General features: G+C 38.9%; 1 protein-coding gene across 2 annotated transcripts in view; it reads right to left on the minus strand.

The window, feature by feature from the left end:
* Window positions 1–13,938, minus strand: part of musk (muscle, skeletal, receptor tyrosine kinase) — a 40,227-nt gene that overhangs the window by 13,231 nt on the left and 13,058 nt on the right. For both annotated transcript variants that reach the window (XM_044334179.1, XM_044334180.1), the window contains 6 exons: window positions 11,582–11,741; window positions 11,068–11,074; window positions 7,441–7,704; window positions 7,111–7,289; window positions 6,341–6,364; window positions 6,140–6,228 (listed from right to left, as the gene is read on the minus strand). In XM_044334179.1, the coding sequence (XP_044190114.1) occupies window positions 6,140–6,228; window positions 6,341–6,364; window positions 7,111–7,289; window positions 7,441–7,704; window positions 11,068–11,074; window positions 11,582–11,741 (723 nt within the window). The remainder of the gene's footprint in view (window positions 1–6,139; window positions 6,229–6,340; window positions 6,365–7,110; window positions 7,290–7,440; window positions 7,705–11,067; window positions 11,075–11,581; window positions 11,742–13,938) is intronic.

Below are 13,938 nucleotides of genomic sequence, written 5' to 3' on the forward strand. Positions count from 1 at the left end.
AATCAATGCCAAGGTGCATTGAAGCTGTTCTGGCCGCACATGGTGGCCCAACACCTTACTAAGACACTTTATGTTGGTTTTTCCTGTGTTAGCTGGTTACTTATGCTGTTGGTACTTTTCCCATTCCTAAAAACTAAAATACAGAGGAAAAATAAAGAAACACAGTGGTGTTCATTTTATTGTTAGTTGCCTAGCAACAGTGTTCACATAATGTACAACACTTGAAAGCCAAACATATTATCAATGGATGTATTCTTGTGCTGCAAATATGACTTAACCAATTTAATTTGAAGGAAATCATAGCACCACTAAAATAAAAAACTTATTTAAGGTTATTGACTTTGGCGAACTGCTAGACTCTTGCTCCTGAGACATGAAGGTGACGTTGTTTTCTCCTCCAGCACACTGACGGGATATTAACTGTCTATATTAACTGTCCTTTTATTCCAAAAGTTGTACATGAATCAAGGGAAGTACATTTAATAAAGTCCTGGTGGGTGGGAGTGGATGAACTCAGTTAAAGACTAACCGCCCATATGGGACGCTCTAAGAAGTAAAGCGAATGAGCCCACAACAAGGCAGGGATCATTTCATTGGTCATCACTACACCTTCTATTGGTTGGGGAATTTTGACAGAATTATTGCCCCAAAAATCCGAGAGCAAAGCAGAAATCTAAGAGCAGATGTTTCATGAGCGCACAGAAGCAGCCTCAGTGTGAGGAGAAGGGCTGAAGCTGGAGAAGGAAAACAATACATCTGAGTGCAAGCATACAGTTTGAGCAGAGGCAGAGCAAATCTAAGCGCAAGCAGAAGTGCAAAGAATTACAAAATCTGAACTGGAAATAAATACTGGCATCATGCTCAAAAAATTGAAAGACCACCTTGAATAAATATAGGAAAAAAGCTCCATATGAGCGTAGAAGGAGACAATATAGTAAATCATGTCGTGTTTTCACATTAAAGATTGTGTTTGTTGAAGGAGATACAGGGTCATTAAAGATGATGATAATCCTCCTGGTGTGGGAAGACAATGTGTTTTTGTGTACATCTCTTTATCTCAATGAGAGAGGATGTTAGCTGTATCTGTATCAGTTTCAGCATTACCATAAGTGCTCTCATGTGCACATGGCTTTCGGTGTGTAAGCCAACAAAGTGTAAGCCAACACTGTGTGGAGAAAAAAAAGAGAGAGAAAGGAAAGAGAGATTGTGCTATTATTTGTGAATAGCATTAGAGAGCAAATGTTCTTTAGATTTCACATGTGTTAGTGAGTGTACAGTAACATGTTAGAGTGTGTGTGTGTGTGTGTGTTGGTGACGGAGTCTGTGCAGCATATGCGTGTGAAAGCTAATTGCTTCCAGAGGCAGGATGTGACATGATGAGTCCCTCCCTCTTTGCTGACCTGGCACACACACACACACGCTGCACATGAGACACACACACACACACACACACACACACACACACACACACACACACGCTGCACAGGAGAGCAGTAACAGTTCACCCTAACAGACCTTCTCACTGAGCAAAGCCATAAAAACATAAAGGGGCTTTTGGGCCACAGGGAGTGTGTGTGTGCCTGTGTGTGTTTGCACATGTAAGCACTTTTGTGTGTTTTTTCTGTGTCTTAGAAGAGGTCAGGAATGTTTGATACAAAACTGAACATCCACACACAAACATCAGTCATACAATTATCATTTACTGGTTTACCACTGTGGCCATTAACTCCTTCAAATGTCATGAACAACTGCTCAACAATTCCTCTGATATTGTAACTTATTCCATTTATCTTCTGGTGATTCTGAGTGACGTGTCATTAAGTTAACTACCTAATGCACTGTAAAAAGGGATTTGTTGACTCAACTTGATTCAGTCAAGTCATCTCATTGATTTGACTGAGTTAAGTTAAGTTTGTTGACTCAACTTCCTCTGTTAAATAATTTGAACTAGAAAATATTGGTTAAGAAAACTGAAAAAGATGTTGGTCGAGCTCATTTTATCAGGTTTTTACAAATGTAAATCAAATTGGCTCAACATGAAATATTGAAAAGAAATTTTTCTATTACCAAGTTACTTAAGTTTACAGAAGTTGATAGAGATTTCCAAAATTTAACAGGACAAGCAAACTAATACCTACAAAGCAACCATTACATACCACATGAACTACACAAGAACTAGCTCAGTCCAACCTAATCATTAACACATGAAAAAATAGCTGAAAATACATATTTAAATCAGAACTTTTATTACAATCTCAAGAACTGTATTTCTACTCCAACCCACCCACATTCAATAAGTGTTCAGTGTTGCCTCCCTTTGGAACATGTAGACAAAAAAAAAGCCTTCACGCCCTCTCACACATCCTCTCTCTTGCTCAGAGCTGCTCAAAAACTGAAATTACACCATCTCCCACATGTAAAAAGAAGAGCATCCATCCTTTGGGGGAAAAACCAACTCTCTAATTAAGTGACTTGTTCAACAGAGCCCACTCTAAGGAGTGAGTGTTCAGGGTTGCTGCAGTAAAATGCAGAAAGACATACACAGAAAAAATATATATCTCTAAATGAGAAATGAGAGAGAGAAATGAGAAAGGTGACTCAAATGTCAGTCAGAACATGAAAACATATTTCAAACATTACTCAAATTTCCACTCTGTTCATGGTTGCTCTACAACATAAAATACACATTCATGTATCTCACAGGCACATTTCCTCCAAAGAGAGCAATAGAGTTCAGTCAGAACATGAAAACATAAAATAAACTGGTGTAACCCACAAAAGGGTTATACATTTCTGGACAAATAGCAAAAAGTGAGAATGCTTCCTTTGGGACAAATGCAGAGACATCTTATAGGCCATCTCTCTGAGCAATTAATTCTTCAGATAGTGGACCCCAGGAGTGCACGAGTCCAACCCAATTCCCAAGTCTTTTGGATAATCAAGGTTCAGCATGTGCAGCAGTCCCATCAGGTTCACAAGAGGGTTGGGTACACCACCCAGGTGATGTATGACAATCATTTCCTCAATCACGAGGGAAACATCGTTGTAGGAAGCCGGAAGGGGACTAAAAGGATTCCAATCACCATTCCCTTAATGACGTCCTTGTGAAGTAGTTTTCTTTGGATCGTCTTGAATGACATTTCACCGCTTACCTCACAAATCTTCATGAATGTAGAAGGATTCTCCCTCATGTACCATGGTAGGCCCTGCAACGCTGCTGCCCTCTTCCTTTGGTTTAATGCCTGCCAAAAAACATACCATACATAAATACAGTTGCTAAAGGAATTATATTATATAACCCCCTCACTCCACATGACATTCTGGTGACTTGAAGAAAACTGAATGAAAATATACAGTCTAAAAACCTTGGTAGAGAGAGACAGAATGTATTCAAATACATATTCAACTTATTTTGAGAACATGACATTCAGTTTACACGTGAACATTGAATGAATTTGGAAAGGCAGCTCTCGAAGTATTTTAAAGTAAAGAAATGTACTTTCCAGTAAGGACTTCATTTCTTTAATCCCCTTGTACAGCAACTGTAGGCGTTTCTGCAGATAGCTTTCTAAACATTCATAGAGTGAATTGAGGTCCATCAACATCAGCCTGGTGAATTCCTTGACAATCTATATGAGGAAGTGACATCACATAATTTTAGTGCAGTGGCATTACATCATTTTAGTCCATATGTATTTGCTGGACTGAAAATTACAGTCTTTAAAGGGACATTTCACAGTTTCCTTATTGTGTATGTGTATTTTTGATGTGCAAAATACTGTGTATCACTACAAGACTCTGAGAAACTGCACAGTTTACAATTTAACTTTGAGGTCACCCGCTTTGAACAGGCTTGACTATGGTCTCTAGTTAAATGTTTTTTCAGAGATGATTCAGTCCTGAAGAAGCACAAACAGTGTGCATAGACACAGGGGAGAGGACAGTTCCTTGCCTGATGACAGTGCTTCAGTCTGTAATGGACAATTAGTGTGCTTTGGCTGGGGGAGGAGTAATTACAGCACTTGCAGGACCACCTCATTGAGGGGCAATTGCCCCACACCGATAGCCTGCACTGAAGTGATCCTGTACAGAAAAAAGGAAAACTTTAACTTCTCTGGTTATCAGCACAAAACACAGTAAAATAAGAGTCTAAGTACTCGTTTCTAAGAAAAATGTTTTACAATCCATATTTTAATGTATCCAGACATGCAGACACTGTTTATTTTATTAGAAAGCGGACCCACTCGGTCATGAAACTCAACTGAATGATAACTGATTACATTGCAAAAACAGAAGCAAAACTAATTATGTGTGTTTAGTGAAGGGGAGGAGGCTTCATGTTTTATTTTGCAATAAATTCATTTAACAGATGTTCAGAGTGAAGTACTGGTGAAGTCAACATGCAAAGGGAAGCACAAAGGTGAGCTGACTTTTCAGTCAAAGGACAGCCCAAAACTTCAATTTTACATTATTTACATTACTTTTACTGGTGTGTGTTGAGGGCAGCTACTAAAAAAAACAGATATCAGCAATCATAAATGTGCTTTAAAGGTGTAGCGTATAGGATTTAGTTGCATCTAGTGGTGAGGTTGCAGTTTGCAACAAACTGAATACCCCTCCCTCTCCCCTACCAAGCATGTACCAACCTACAGTGGCCACGAACCTCATGAAAAATGTGAAAGGCCCTCACTAAAGTCAGTGTTTTGTTTGCCCATTCTATGCTACTGTAGAGACATGACAGTGCAACAGGGTGGGCTCCATGTAAGAGGACCCGCTCCCTATGTAGATATAAAGGGCTCATTGTAAGGTAATGAAAACACAATGATTTTTATTTTGAGGTGATTATACACTAACGAAAACATACTTATGAATATTATATTCCATTTCTGCCCAGTGTGTTCTGCTAGATGCCACTAAATTCTACACACTGCACCTTTAAACATCAGAACTCATCAGAGCTGTACAACCCTGCCATGAGGGAGAACAAAGACATTAATTACTAGGACAAGGGGAGGACATTTCTCTTTGTTTAATAACATTAAAAGTAAAGTTAGGCTTTTAGCCTATCATGCGACAATATTATATCTGATGGACAGCTATATATCCAATGAGGAAATTCAGTAAATTAATTATTAACTACAACTGAATTTAGAAACACATTATCCGTTCACCCTTATTAACCAGTCATCTAATCAGATAAAATGTGTAGTAACGTTAGCCAGGCCAACACATAGTAGGCAAAATTTCCAACCTATGGCTAGCTAGCTAGCTCACTAACATGCTAATGTATTCCCAATAAGCAAAACAAACTAAACATGAAATATGCATCAAAACTTGTGGTGATGGACCGTCTGAGACAGAGACTAGATGATTAATTTGCTTTGCCTACTGATGAACTAGCTAGATTAAATTTAAATGTACTTACTTGATAACAATGGTTCCAGCTCTGAGGAAGATGGCAGCCAAATTCTTTGCCGGATTTCAGAGTGTGTGACACCTCGCATCATGTGACTGTGACGTTATATTGCAGGCGCATACGTGTGACATAAAATGCGGAGGCTGACATATTTTCTGATGTTAATTGAACAGATTTTTCAAGTTTTTTTCAAGCTGAAGTTGTTGTAACTCTTTGTTATAATGGGCAGTGAGTTCACTCAGCATGATTGCACTAGTCCATCTGACTAAAACCCCAAATCTTTTTTTACAGTGCTTAGACTTGACGCAATGATGGAGCCGTAATTGAGATGAGGACACTCCCACAAGCAACTTAGGGAATTTTTTACCAAAGTCTGAGTTCCAATTGTGACAACAAAAGTTATATATGCATCACTGATTCAGGTTTTGGACATGTTCTGTCTTTTCAGAGTTAGAATAACCCTTTAAAAAACCTTTTTGATAAAATCCTAAATGCATGCCATTAATCTAAATACAAGAAAACAGACACAGGTTTATGTCTTGCCCTAGTGTGATTAAATGCAGTTTAGTCAGTAGTATATTTATATGTGGTCCTTTTGTACCTACACTGGTATCTTTTAGTTGTATTTAAATTGATATGTTAAACAATTAACCTGTGCAGTGATGTAACATTGTGGCTTTAGGAACATATATACACACACATACGGTACATGCATCCCAGTACCTGTTGGTTCCAAGGCTGACATGGTATCCCAGACCTCGTCACATTTATGCTGCCTTGGTAGAAACGCCCTCTGTCATTGTAACATGTTGCTGTTGATACCAAACAGATAAAGGATTTTTTTTTTCTTTGCTTCATGATTGTTATTAATTACTGGATGAACAGTGCAATTTACATAAATAAATTAACACTTTTCATACTTACTTGTAACGTGATCTTTCTTGATGTCTGAAATAAAGAAAAGTAAAGATTAAATATTATATATGTTAAATATTAAGAGGAAGCACAGCTATTAAGTAAACTTAATAAAGTATATCATGGAGAAATCGATACAACACTCAAAGTCAATTCAGTACAGATAAGATTATATTACATAGCAAACATATACATTACATTACTATGCCTAGATAATTAACACCACACACACACACACACACACACAGACGCACACACACATACACACACACACCTACAGCTGTATATTTTGGCTCAGTCCAGCTGCACTCTTTTAATGACCTCATCAGTATCAGTGACCTGCAGTCGAGCAGGCCAGGCATAATTTGGCCCTCAGCGAGTAACTGCACAAAGTCAACTCATGCTTTTCTTTTACATACACCCCATTTCTTTTCTCATGCTCAAGCTGTTTCTGCAGTACAGCGCTAGAGGATTCTAGCAAAGACATTAAAATAAAACAAGTAAGACATAACATGAAGTTAGTCTAAAGTTGAATACTTTAATCTGTTAATTAGTGTCTTTCACAGCTAGAGACATTGACACATTTGATTTTGTTGTTCTTCCTCTGTACCACTCCATACTATAAGATGCATCCCATGAAATTTTGAGAGACATACATTATGTCTACAAATTAAAATACCATACAGGGTTGTCCCACCAAAAAAAGAGAAAACAAAAGACAACACAACACATAACATTTTAAGAGTAGACTCAGTAAGGGATATCAACAGATATCTTACCTACAAAAGGGACATGTGTACAAGCATCAGGGTCTGTGAGAAGACTTGGTAAAGTCTGACAGTTGGGCAGCAGCGAACTAGGAGTGTGGGACTCAGTGACAGAGCTGTAACTGCTGCCCTCTAGTAGTAGTAACCACTCCTTATGGCAGTACAGCTCCCTCACTGCAAGGCAGTGTTCCCTGTTGTGAAAAGGAAAAAAAACAAACAAAAAAAACACAGATGATAACCATTTCATTGTCTCATCTGTTTCTGTTTTTTTCAAGAGAAATTGTATTCAGTTATTTCTAGCTAAGTGAACAAGTGAGAAAAACAAAGAAAAACATATGCTACCTGCAGACAGGTTTAGGTGCAGGTCCTAAACCTGACGGGTTGCAGTCGGGGAAGGAGGTGTGACAGATCAGTGAGCGTAATGCAGGGCTACACACCATACTGAGTCCTTCTAGCTCTGCCCACCAGCTCTGAACCAGGTACTCCTGCATGTCCTCGGGGTCCGAGAGGGAGGTGTTAAAGAAAACTAGCGAATCATCTCGCAGAATGGTGCGGCACACATCTCCACGATACGCACTGCAGTAGCCTGAGATGCCCCTGTAGAGTCTGTTGGAGGGAGGGACACACACATAAATATCCATACATTCGATTTTCAGATGTTAATGTGCGACTAAAAAAAATCGCATAGCGTAGCCTACAATAGCTTTCTTTCTGTATACCCCTTTGTACTGTCTTCCTATCTCATGCTTTTAAGTCATGTAATCTTTAACACTCAAAGCACAAAGATGAGCAAACTTTAGCTGCACAATATAGTCTGCATTTCAAAAGTCCTCGATATTGACTTAATAAGTGGAGTAAAGAGGTGTACTGCTGGAATGCATATTGTATTTGTTTTTTGCAAAGCTGCTTCCTAGATACAGCAGTTGCCTGTTCCAGACTTTATGTAACCAAGTGTCTCATGCAGAGAAAGTAAGGCATTAAAACAGGAGTCAAAATCATTAACTTGACATTCTTAAGATCACTAGTATATATTAATTATTTTTTCTTGGCACTTTGCTATGGCCTTGTACCTTTTTCTTATTGATTTGATTTGGACAACAAGCAGGTATGATTATAGCCATGCTGTAAGAAAATAAGAGGATAGTATAGTTTTTGTGTGGTATGTGGCATTAGCAACATATCAAAAGTTTGATTAATTATCATACTTAATCACTGAGTTACAAATAGTGGATGAGTTTTCAAGGAGGACAGACAACTGTATAAAATGTATATTACATCTGTTTGGCTGCTTCCTTTATAATTTCCCAGAAGTATTGTTAATGCAAAAGCCATTAACATTTACAGTAAGTACCTCTCAACACATGGAAAATAAAGTTAATTCATCTGTAATAATATTGCCAAGATGCATTTGTAATTATGTAGATGTGTATTTTACAAAACATGAAAGAAAAACAGTAAGAAAAAAAAGATGCCAACTATGGGTCCCCAGAGCAATCAGTCTTTTACTGGCTGTCAACTTGTGTGGATGTGTGTGTACTTAGAAAAGAAATGGTCTATCAACTGAAATATATCTTTTTTTAACATCATCCAGATGTTGATCATGAAACAGCTTACAGAGGGTTCTTACGAAATTACATCCTGCCTGTTGGATAACATTGCTGCCTCTAGATTGAACAGATCAGTTATACATGCTGTAAACCTGTATGTCTGTGTACCTGACTCCTTCTGTCCCCGCTATTTGTTTCCCACTCTGCCTTCCTGCTTGCTTTTTGGCTCTTATGTCTCTTAAGCTTCCACATTTGTTCCACATTTGCCGCACATGTTTGGTCTTTCTGCCTGCCTGTCTGTCTGACAGCCATCACCACAGTTTTCTCTCTGACTGTCTGTACAGTAACACTCACAAACTCCAGATGTCGCCTCTTGGGGAGGTTGATGCTTCAGTAGGGTTTAAATCAAACCATTACACTTAAAGCTAACCTGTAAATCTGCCCCCCCCCCCCCCCCCCCCCCCCCCCCACCATCCCACCATGCCCCTCATCTCTTTATTGTCTATATTTCTTCCTCATGACTCTCTCTGTTTCTACATACAATCAATATATGGTCCAGATGTGGTCATTGGTTGGTGAGTCATGTAAGATGTGGCCATTTAACCTGTCTATGACCTGCAATCCACTGTCTCTTTCTTCATTTTCATCCCAGAAACTCTGATCAGATAACCTCTCCCATGAAATTCAGATGAGTGACAAATTAAAGGAAAAACCTGAATAAACGAGTGGAGAAACATAAAGAATGCAGATGCTTCTACACAGGTGCACTTCATGGTACAATTAAAATCCATGACTGTGATGCTCGTGCATTAGTGTGATATGTAAGTAAAACCAGAAGAGCAAGTCTTCCTTAGGTGACTGAAAATGTCAGTGCAGGACGTGATCAGACTGTGTTAGCAAGAACAGTCCGTTGACAATTACATAGAGAGAGATATTATAATAGGCTTGCAGTGTGTAAACCCCTCATTACGAAGATGAATGCACATTTGAGAGTTAAGTGGTGCAAAAACCATAGGCAGTGATATGGTCAGATGAGTCAGCTTTCACCGTATTCTCGACAAGTTGGCGAGTGCATGTGTGGTGTACACCAAGAGAACTGGACATGAATGCTTGAATGCTTGACCTCATGGTGACTCTGTCATGCTGTGGGGGGTATTTTGCTGGCATGGTTTGGGTCCACTTGTCCCCTTAAAGGGAAGGTCATTGCAAATCAATACAAAGTTGTTCTGAGTCATCACTTTTGTCCTATGATGAAACATTTCTATCCTGATGAGAGGGGTCTCTTCCAGGATGACAATGCCCCCATCCACAGTGCACAAGGGGTCACTGAATGGTTTGATGAGTATGAACATGATGTGAATCATATGCTATGACCTTCACAGTCACCAGATCTCAACCAAATTAAGCAACTGTGGGAGATTTTGGACTGACGTGTTAGACAGCGCTTTCCACCACCATCATCAAAACACTGAATGAGGGAATATCTTTTGGATGAATGGTGTTCATCCCTCCAGAAGAGTTCAGATACTTGTAGAATTAATGCCAAGGCACATTGAAGCTGTTCTGGTGGCATGTGGTGGTCCAACACTAAGACACTTAAACGCAGGAGGTGTGATGTTCTTATACCCACAGGTTCTTAGAGTGTGTCTTTAGACATACAAAGCACAGAACTTTGCCAACAGAGACCATGGTTTATGTCCTGTTTCCCTTGTATTTTTATGTTTATACCACTAAAACACTTGGAAAACTTTAGTAAAGTGAGGATAAATTAAATATGTAGGCATGTAGTGAACATTTTTGCAGATATGTTCAGTAAAAATGTTTCCTCATTACTGTATGTTAGGTATATTTTTAATACAGGGATATTACATTTCTTGCAAAATGTATTTGTTATCGCAAATTAATTGTATGAACATAATTTTTAGGACACAGGGTTGCATCAGGATGAATAGTTAGCTGTAGTTAAAGGAGACCATGTTTTTTCTTTCTCCTACCTATCTCTGTCTCATTCTTATTCTCTCTGTCTCTCTGCAGTTACAGTACATGCTCCACATGTGGTAACTGGGGTTGTGCGGTGGTTCAGCAAAGTTCAAATTCCACCCACACCATATGGGTGACTGAGAGACCAGCTCCCTCTTGGTATAGCAGGTTTATTGACAGAGCTAAAATTTATATTGGCTTCAGCACACCCAAAGGAAGAAACATCACTTAGTTTCTTCAAACATTGTGACAGACAATGGGCTGTGTAATTATTCAGATTCAAGGTGGTTGGAACACCTCTGTATAAACTCATGAAAAATGGATTGTTGCACTGATGTACTGTATAGATTAGATTTATGCAAATGTACTGTATACTGAGAATATGGAATTAAATCAGGAAACACAAAAGGTAAATAAATCAAGCATAGACCATTTCTCTTACCTCCACTCTACAGGGAAGTGGCAATATCCAGAAGATGTCGGTTGAAGGAGCACAAGCAGGAGGAGAGAGGAGTAGAAGAGAGACAGACAGACGATGGGAGGCAAACAGATAAAAATTAGTCTTGGTAGGAAGAGAAAACCAACCATGGTGCTCCTCTCACCAACTCATAGCTAGCTGTGAGGAGATTGAAGAACAACCAGGTGGAAGGACAGTGTGTGTGGTCAGGGAGCAAAGTATGTATGTGTTTTTGTAGGTGACTGTGGTCATGGGGTAGGTGTGTGGGTGGGTGTGGTTGAGAAGTATCAGCCAAATGGTGTAGACAAAAAAACAGCTGAAACCACACAAAGCACAACTAATATAACTGGCAGCTAACATAACACAAGACAAAGTAGCAACAACCCCCTAACACACACAACACAAGGGCTACAGGTTATAACTATTAGGTTTTCTTTAATGTGACACACTGATTTTGCAACATTTGAAATCTTAGTGTGGAATTGAAACACATGCCCACCTGCGACAGTGACTTTAGCTGTTGCTTTGACGGTGTTGACTCCAGCACTGTGTCTGTTGGACGCCTGACATGTATACAGAGCCGGCTTATTCACAGTCACTTTAAGAACGGACAAGATCACCTCTCCCACCAAGGTCTCATCGACTGATGCGCCTGAGATCTGGAAAAAATAACATTGAGAAAAAAACATAGACAGAAGAGAAATGTCATCATATGAAAGGTAGATTACACTTAAAGCTGCATTAATCTTTCTTTTTTTACCCTACCAGGGGAGACACTCCATAAGCAGCCAAAAATCACCCATGTTTGGCATATTATGGGTTTATAAACTTGATACAGTGAATATGTTTGCAAATTACTGGCTGTGTGGACATCTAGCAGACATTCAACATCAGTCCAGCTAATGTTTTGGTCTCTACCAACTCCTGAAAAAATGATCTGGCTCTTAAACTACTAGATGCTCCACAATATTATCCAGCTAGTTGCTAACCTTGCCTGTTTGGAGTCAGGTAGTTTGCGCATGGTTATCAGAGATAACAAGTGTCCACTTCAGCTAGAAATAGGGTTGATGAACTGTGTGTAAATTGTTCAGATTATTTCATACACAGATTATTTTATAGTCTCATGGGTGTTGAGTTGATAAAATTTGGTGTATACACTGTATGTGTTTGGCATTACTATAGTATAACTATTTGTCATCATTTAAAATATCTTAATATTTTTTGGTATTCACGTGTTGTATTCACACCTACATATAAAAGTGACATAAGTGAGAATGTGTAGCGTGTGTGAGTGAGAGAGTCAAGGTGCTGATGTGCGCCGCGTCTATATTTGAAGTTGTGTCTGACAGTGCCTGTTTTTAGGATGTGCTCTATCCAGCACTGCTGAAATAAATGACCTCTACAAGCTGCCAGAAACACAGCTCCCACAGTCATTTTAAATCAGCACACACGCATGCATAGTATTTACAAGCATTATGGGCCTGTAATCACATTGTAGCTAGCACCCAAGACTATTAAATACCCAGACATTATGTGGTCTATGTCTGCCCGCAGTGGCATGCGTGAAAAATGTGTGCTGTCTTCTTGGAAAAAGTCGTGTTTAACAATCTTTAAGTGATCAAGTATGAAATCTAACCATGATTTCAAAAGATATTTGTTGTACAGTTCAGTAGCAAATAAGGTATTATTAGGTATAATTTCTATTAGTGTTTTAGCAGGACTGATCAATGCTCCATAAAAGCACATGGGGTTACAGAGGTGGAGTTGGAAATTGTACACAAACCGTAAACAAAGGTTTTAATTTTACTACACCAATTAAAATAGAGCATTGTTCTTTCTTGGTCTTATTAACTGACTGTTTTATAAGTGTTGTATAGTCTACAAGAAGTGGAGAACTAAGCTGTTCAAGTACACATGGTCCTCGTGTTTTACTAAAGTTATGTACCTCCACCATCTGTAAAAAAGAGTCTTTTGCACTTGGCATGAGTCATGAATAATGTCTTCTCCTGCTGACCCATAAAAGCATTGCATGTGGTTGTAAGAGCAAGCGTGATTAAAACCAATCCATCACAATGACTCACATGTTAGAACATATCATTAGATTATTGGACTCAAAACATCTGGACACTTGGGTCACTAAATTTGTTTCAGTTATGTTGATTGTTTATGTGCTTTTTCATGATCTGAATATAGATCAGTCCTCTCTGATTTTGTAATCTTACTTACTTAGATGGACTGTCGGAACATCTAGCCAGAGTCTTCAAATCACAAGTCACCACTTACCACAAAGTATTCAACACCATAAGACCTTAAGAACCTTAGTGATACATGGTTTTCCGCTCCCTTTATAAAACAACTCAATTACAGCTGATAATACTGTCTAAATGGAAGGCAATCTCTTTAATCCCTTGTCACCATAATGAGAATTCCTTTGCTGTTTATATCACTGATCCCACAGCCAATCTTTGAACGCATTAACTGTTTTGTGTGTGTGTGTGTGTGTGTGTGTGTGTGTGTGTGCGAGTGTGTGTGTGACAGAGCAAGTGAGCGAAGGATAAAGAGACAAAGTGGATAATTTCTTGTATGTGTCAATTACAATATACTGTCTGTATGTGTGTGTGGGTGTGGATTTGTGTTCCCAATGTCCTTACAGTATTTGCCCTTGCTCAGGCATATGACTACTAAGAAATCATTTGCTTTGGAGTGATTGTTTTGTTGATCAAGCCACATGGACAGCAGACCAGACGACATCAGACATCAGATGAGATTGTCCTCCCAAGAAAAATGATAGGATCAGTCATTTCAGCAAATGCCCCAAAATGATACATGTTTGATTGCAAGGAGGAAATCATTATT

Source organism: Thunnus albacares, chromosome 18 (genome assembly GCF_914725855.1).
Source record: "Thunnus albacares chromosome 18, fThuAlb1.1, whole genome shotgun sequence".
Lineage (NCBI taxonomy): Eukaryota > Metazoa > Chordata > Actinopteri > Scombriformes > Scombridae > Thunnus > Thunnus albacares.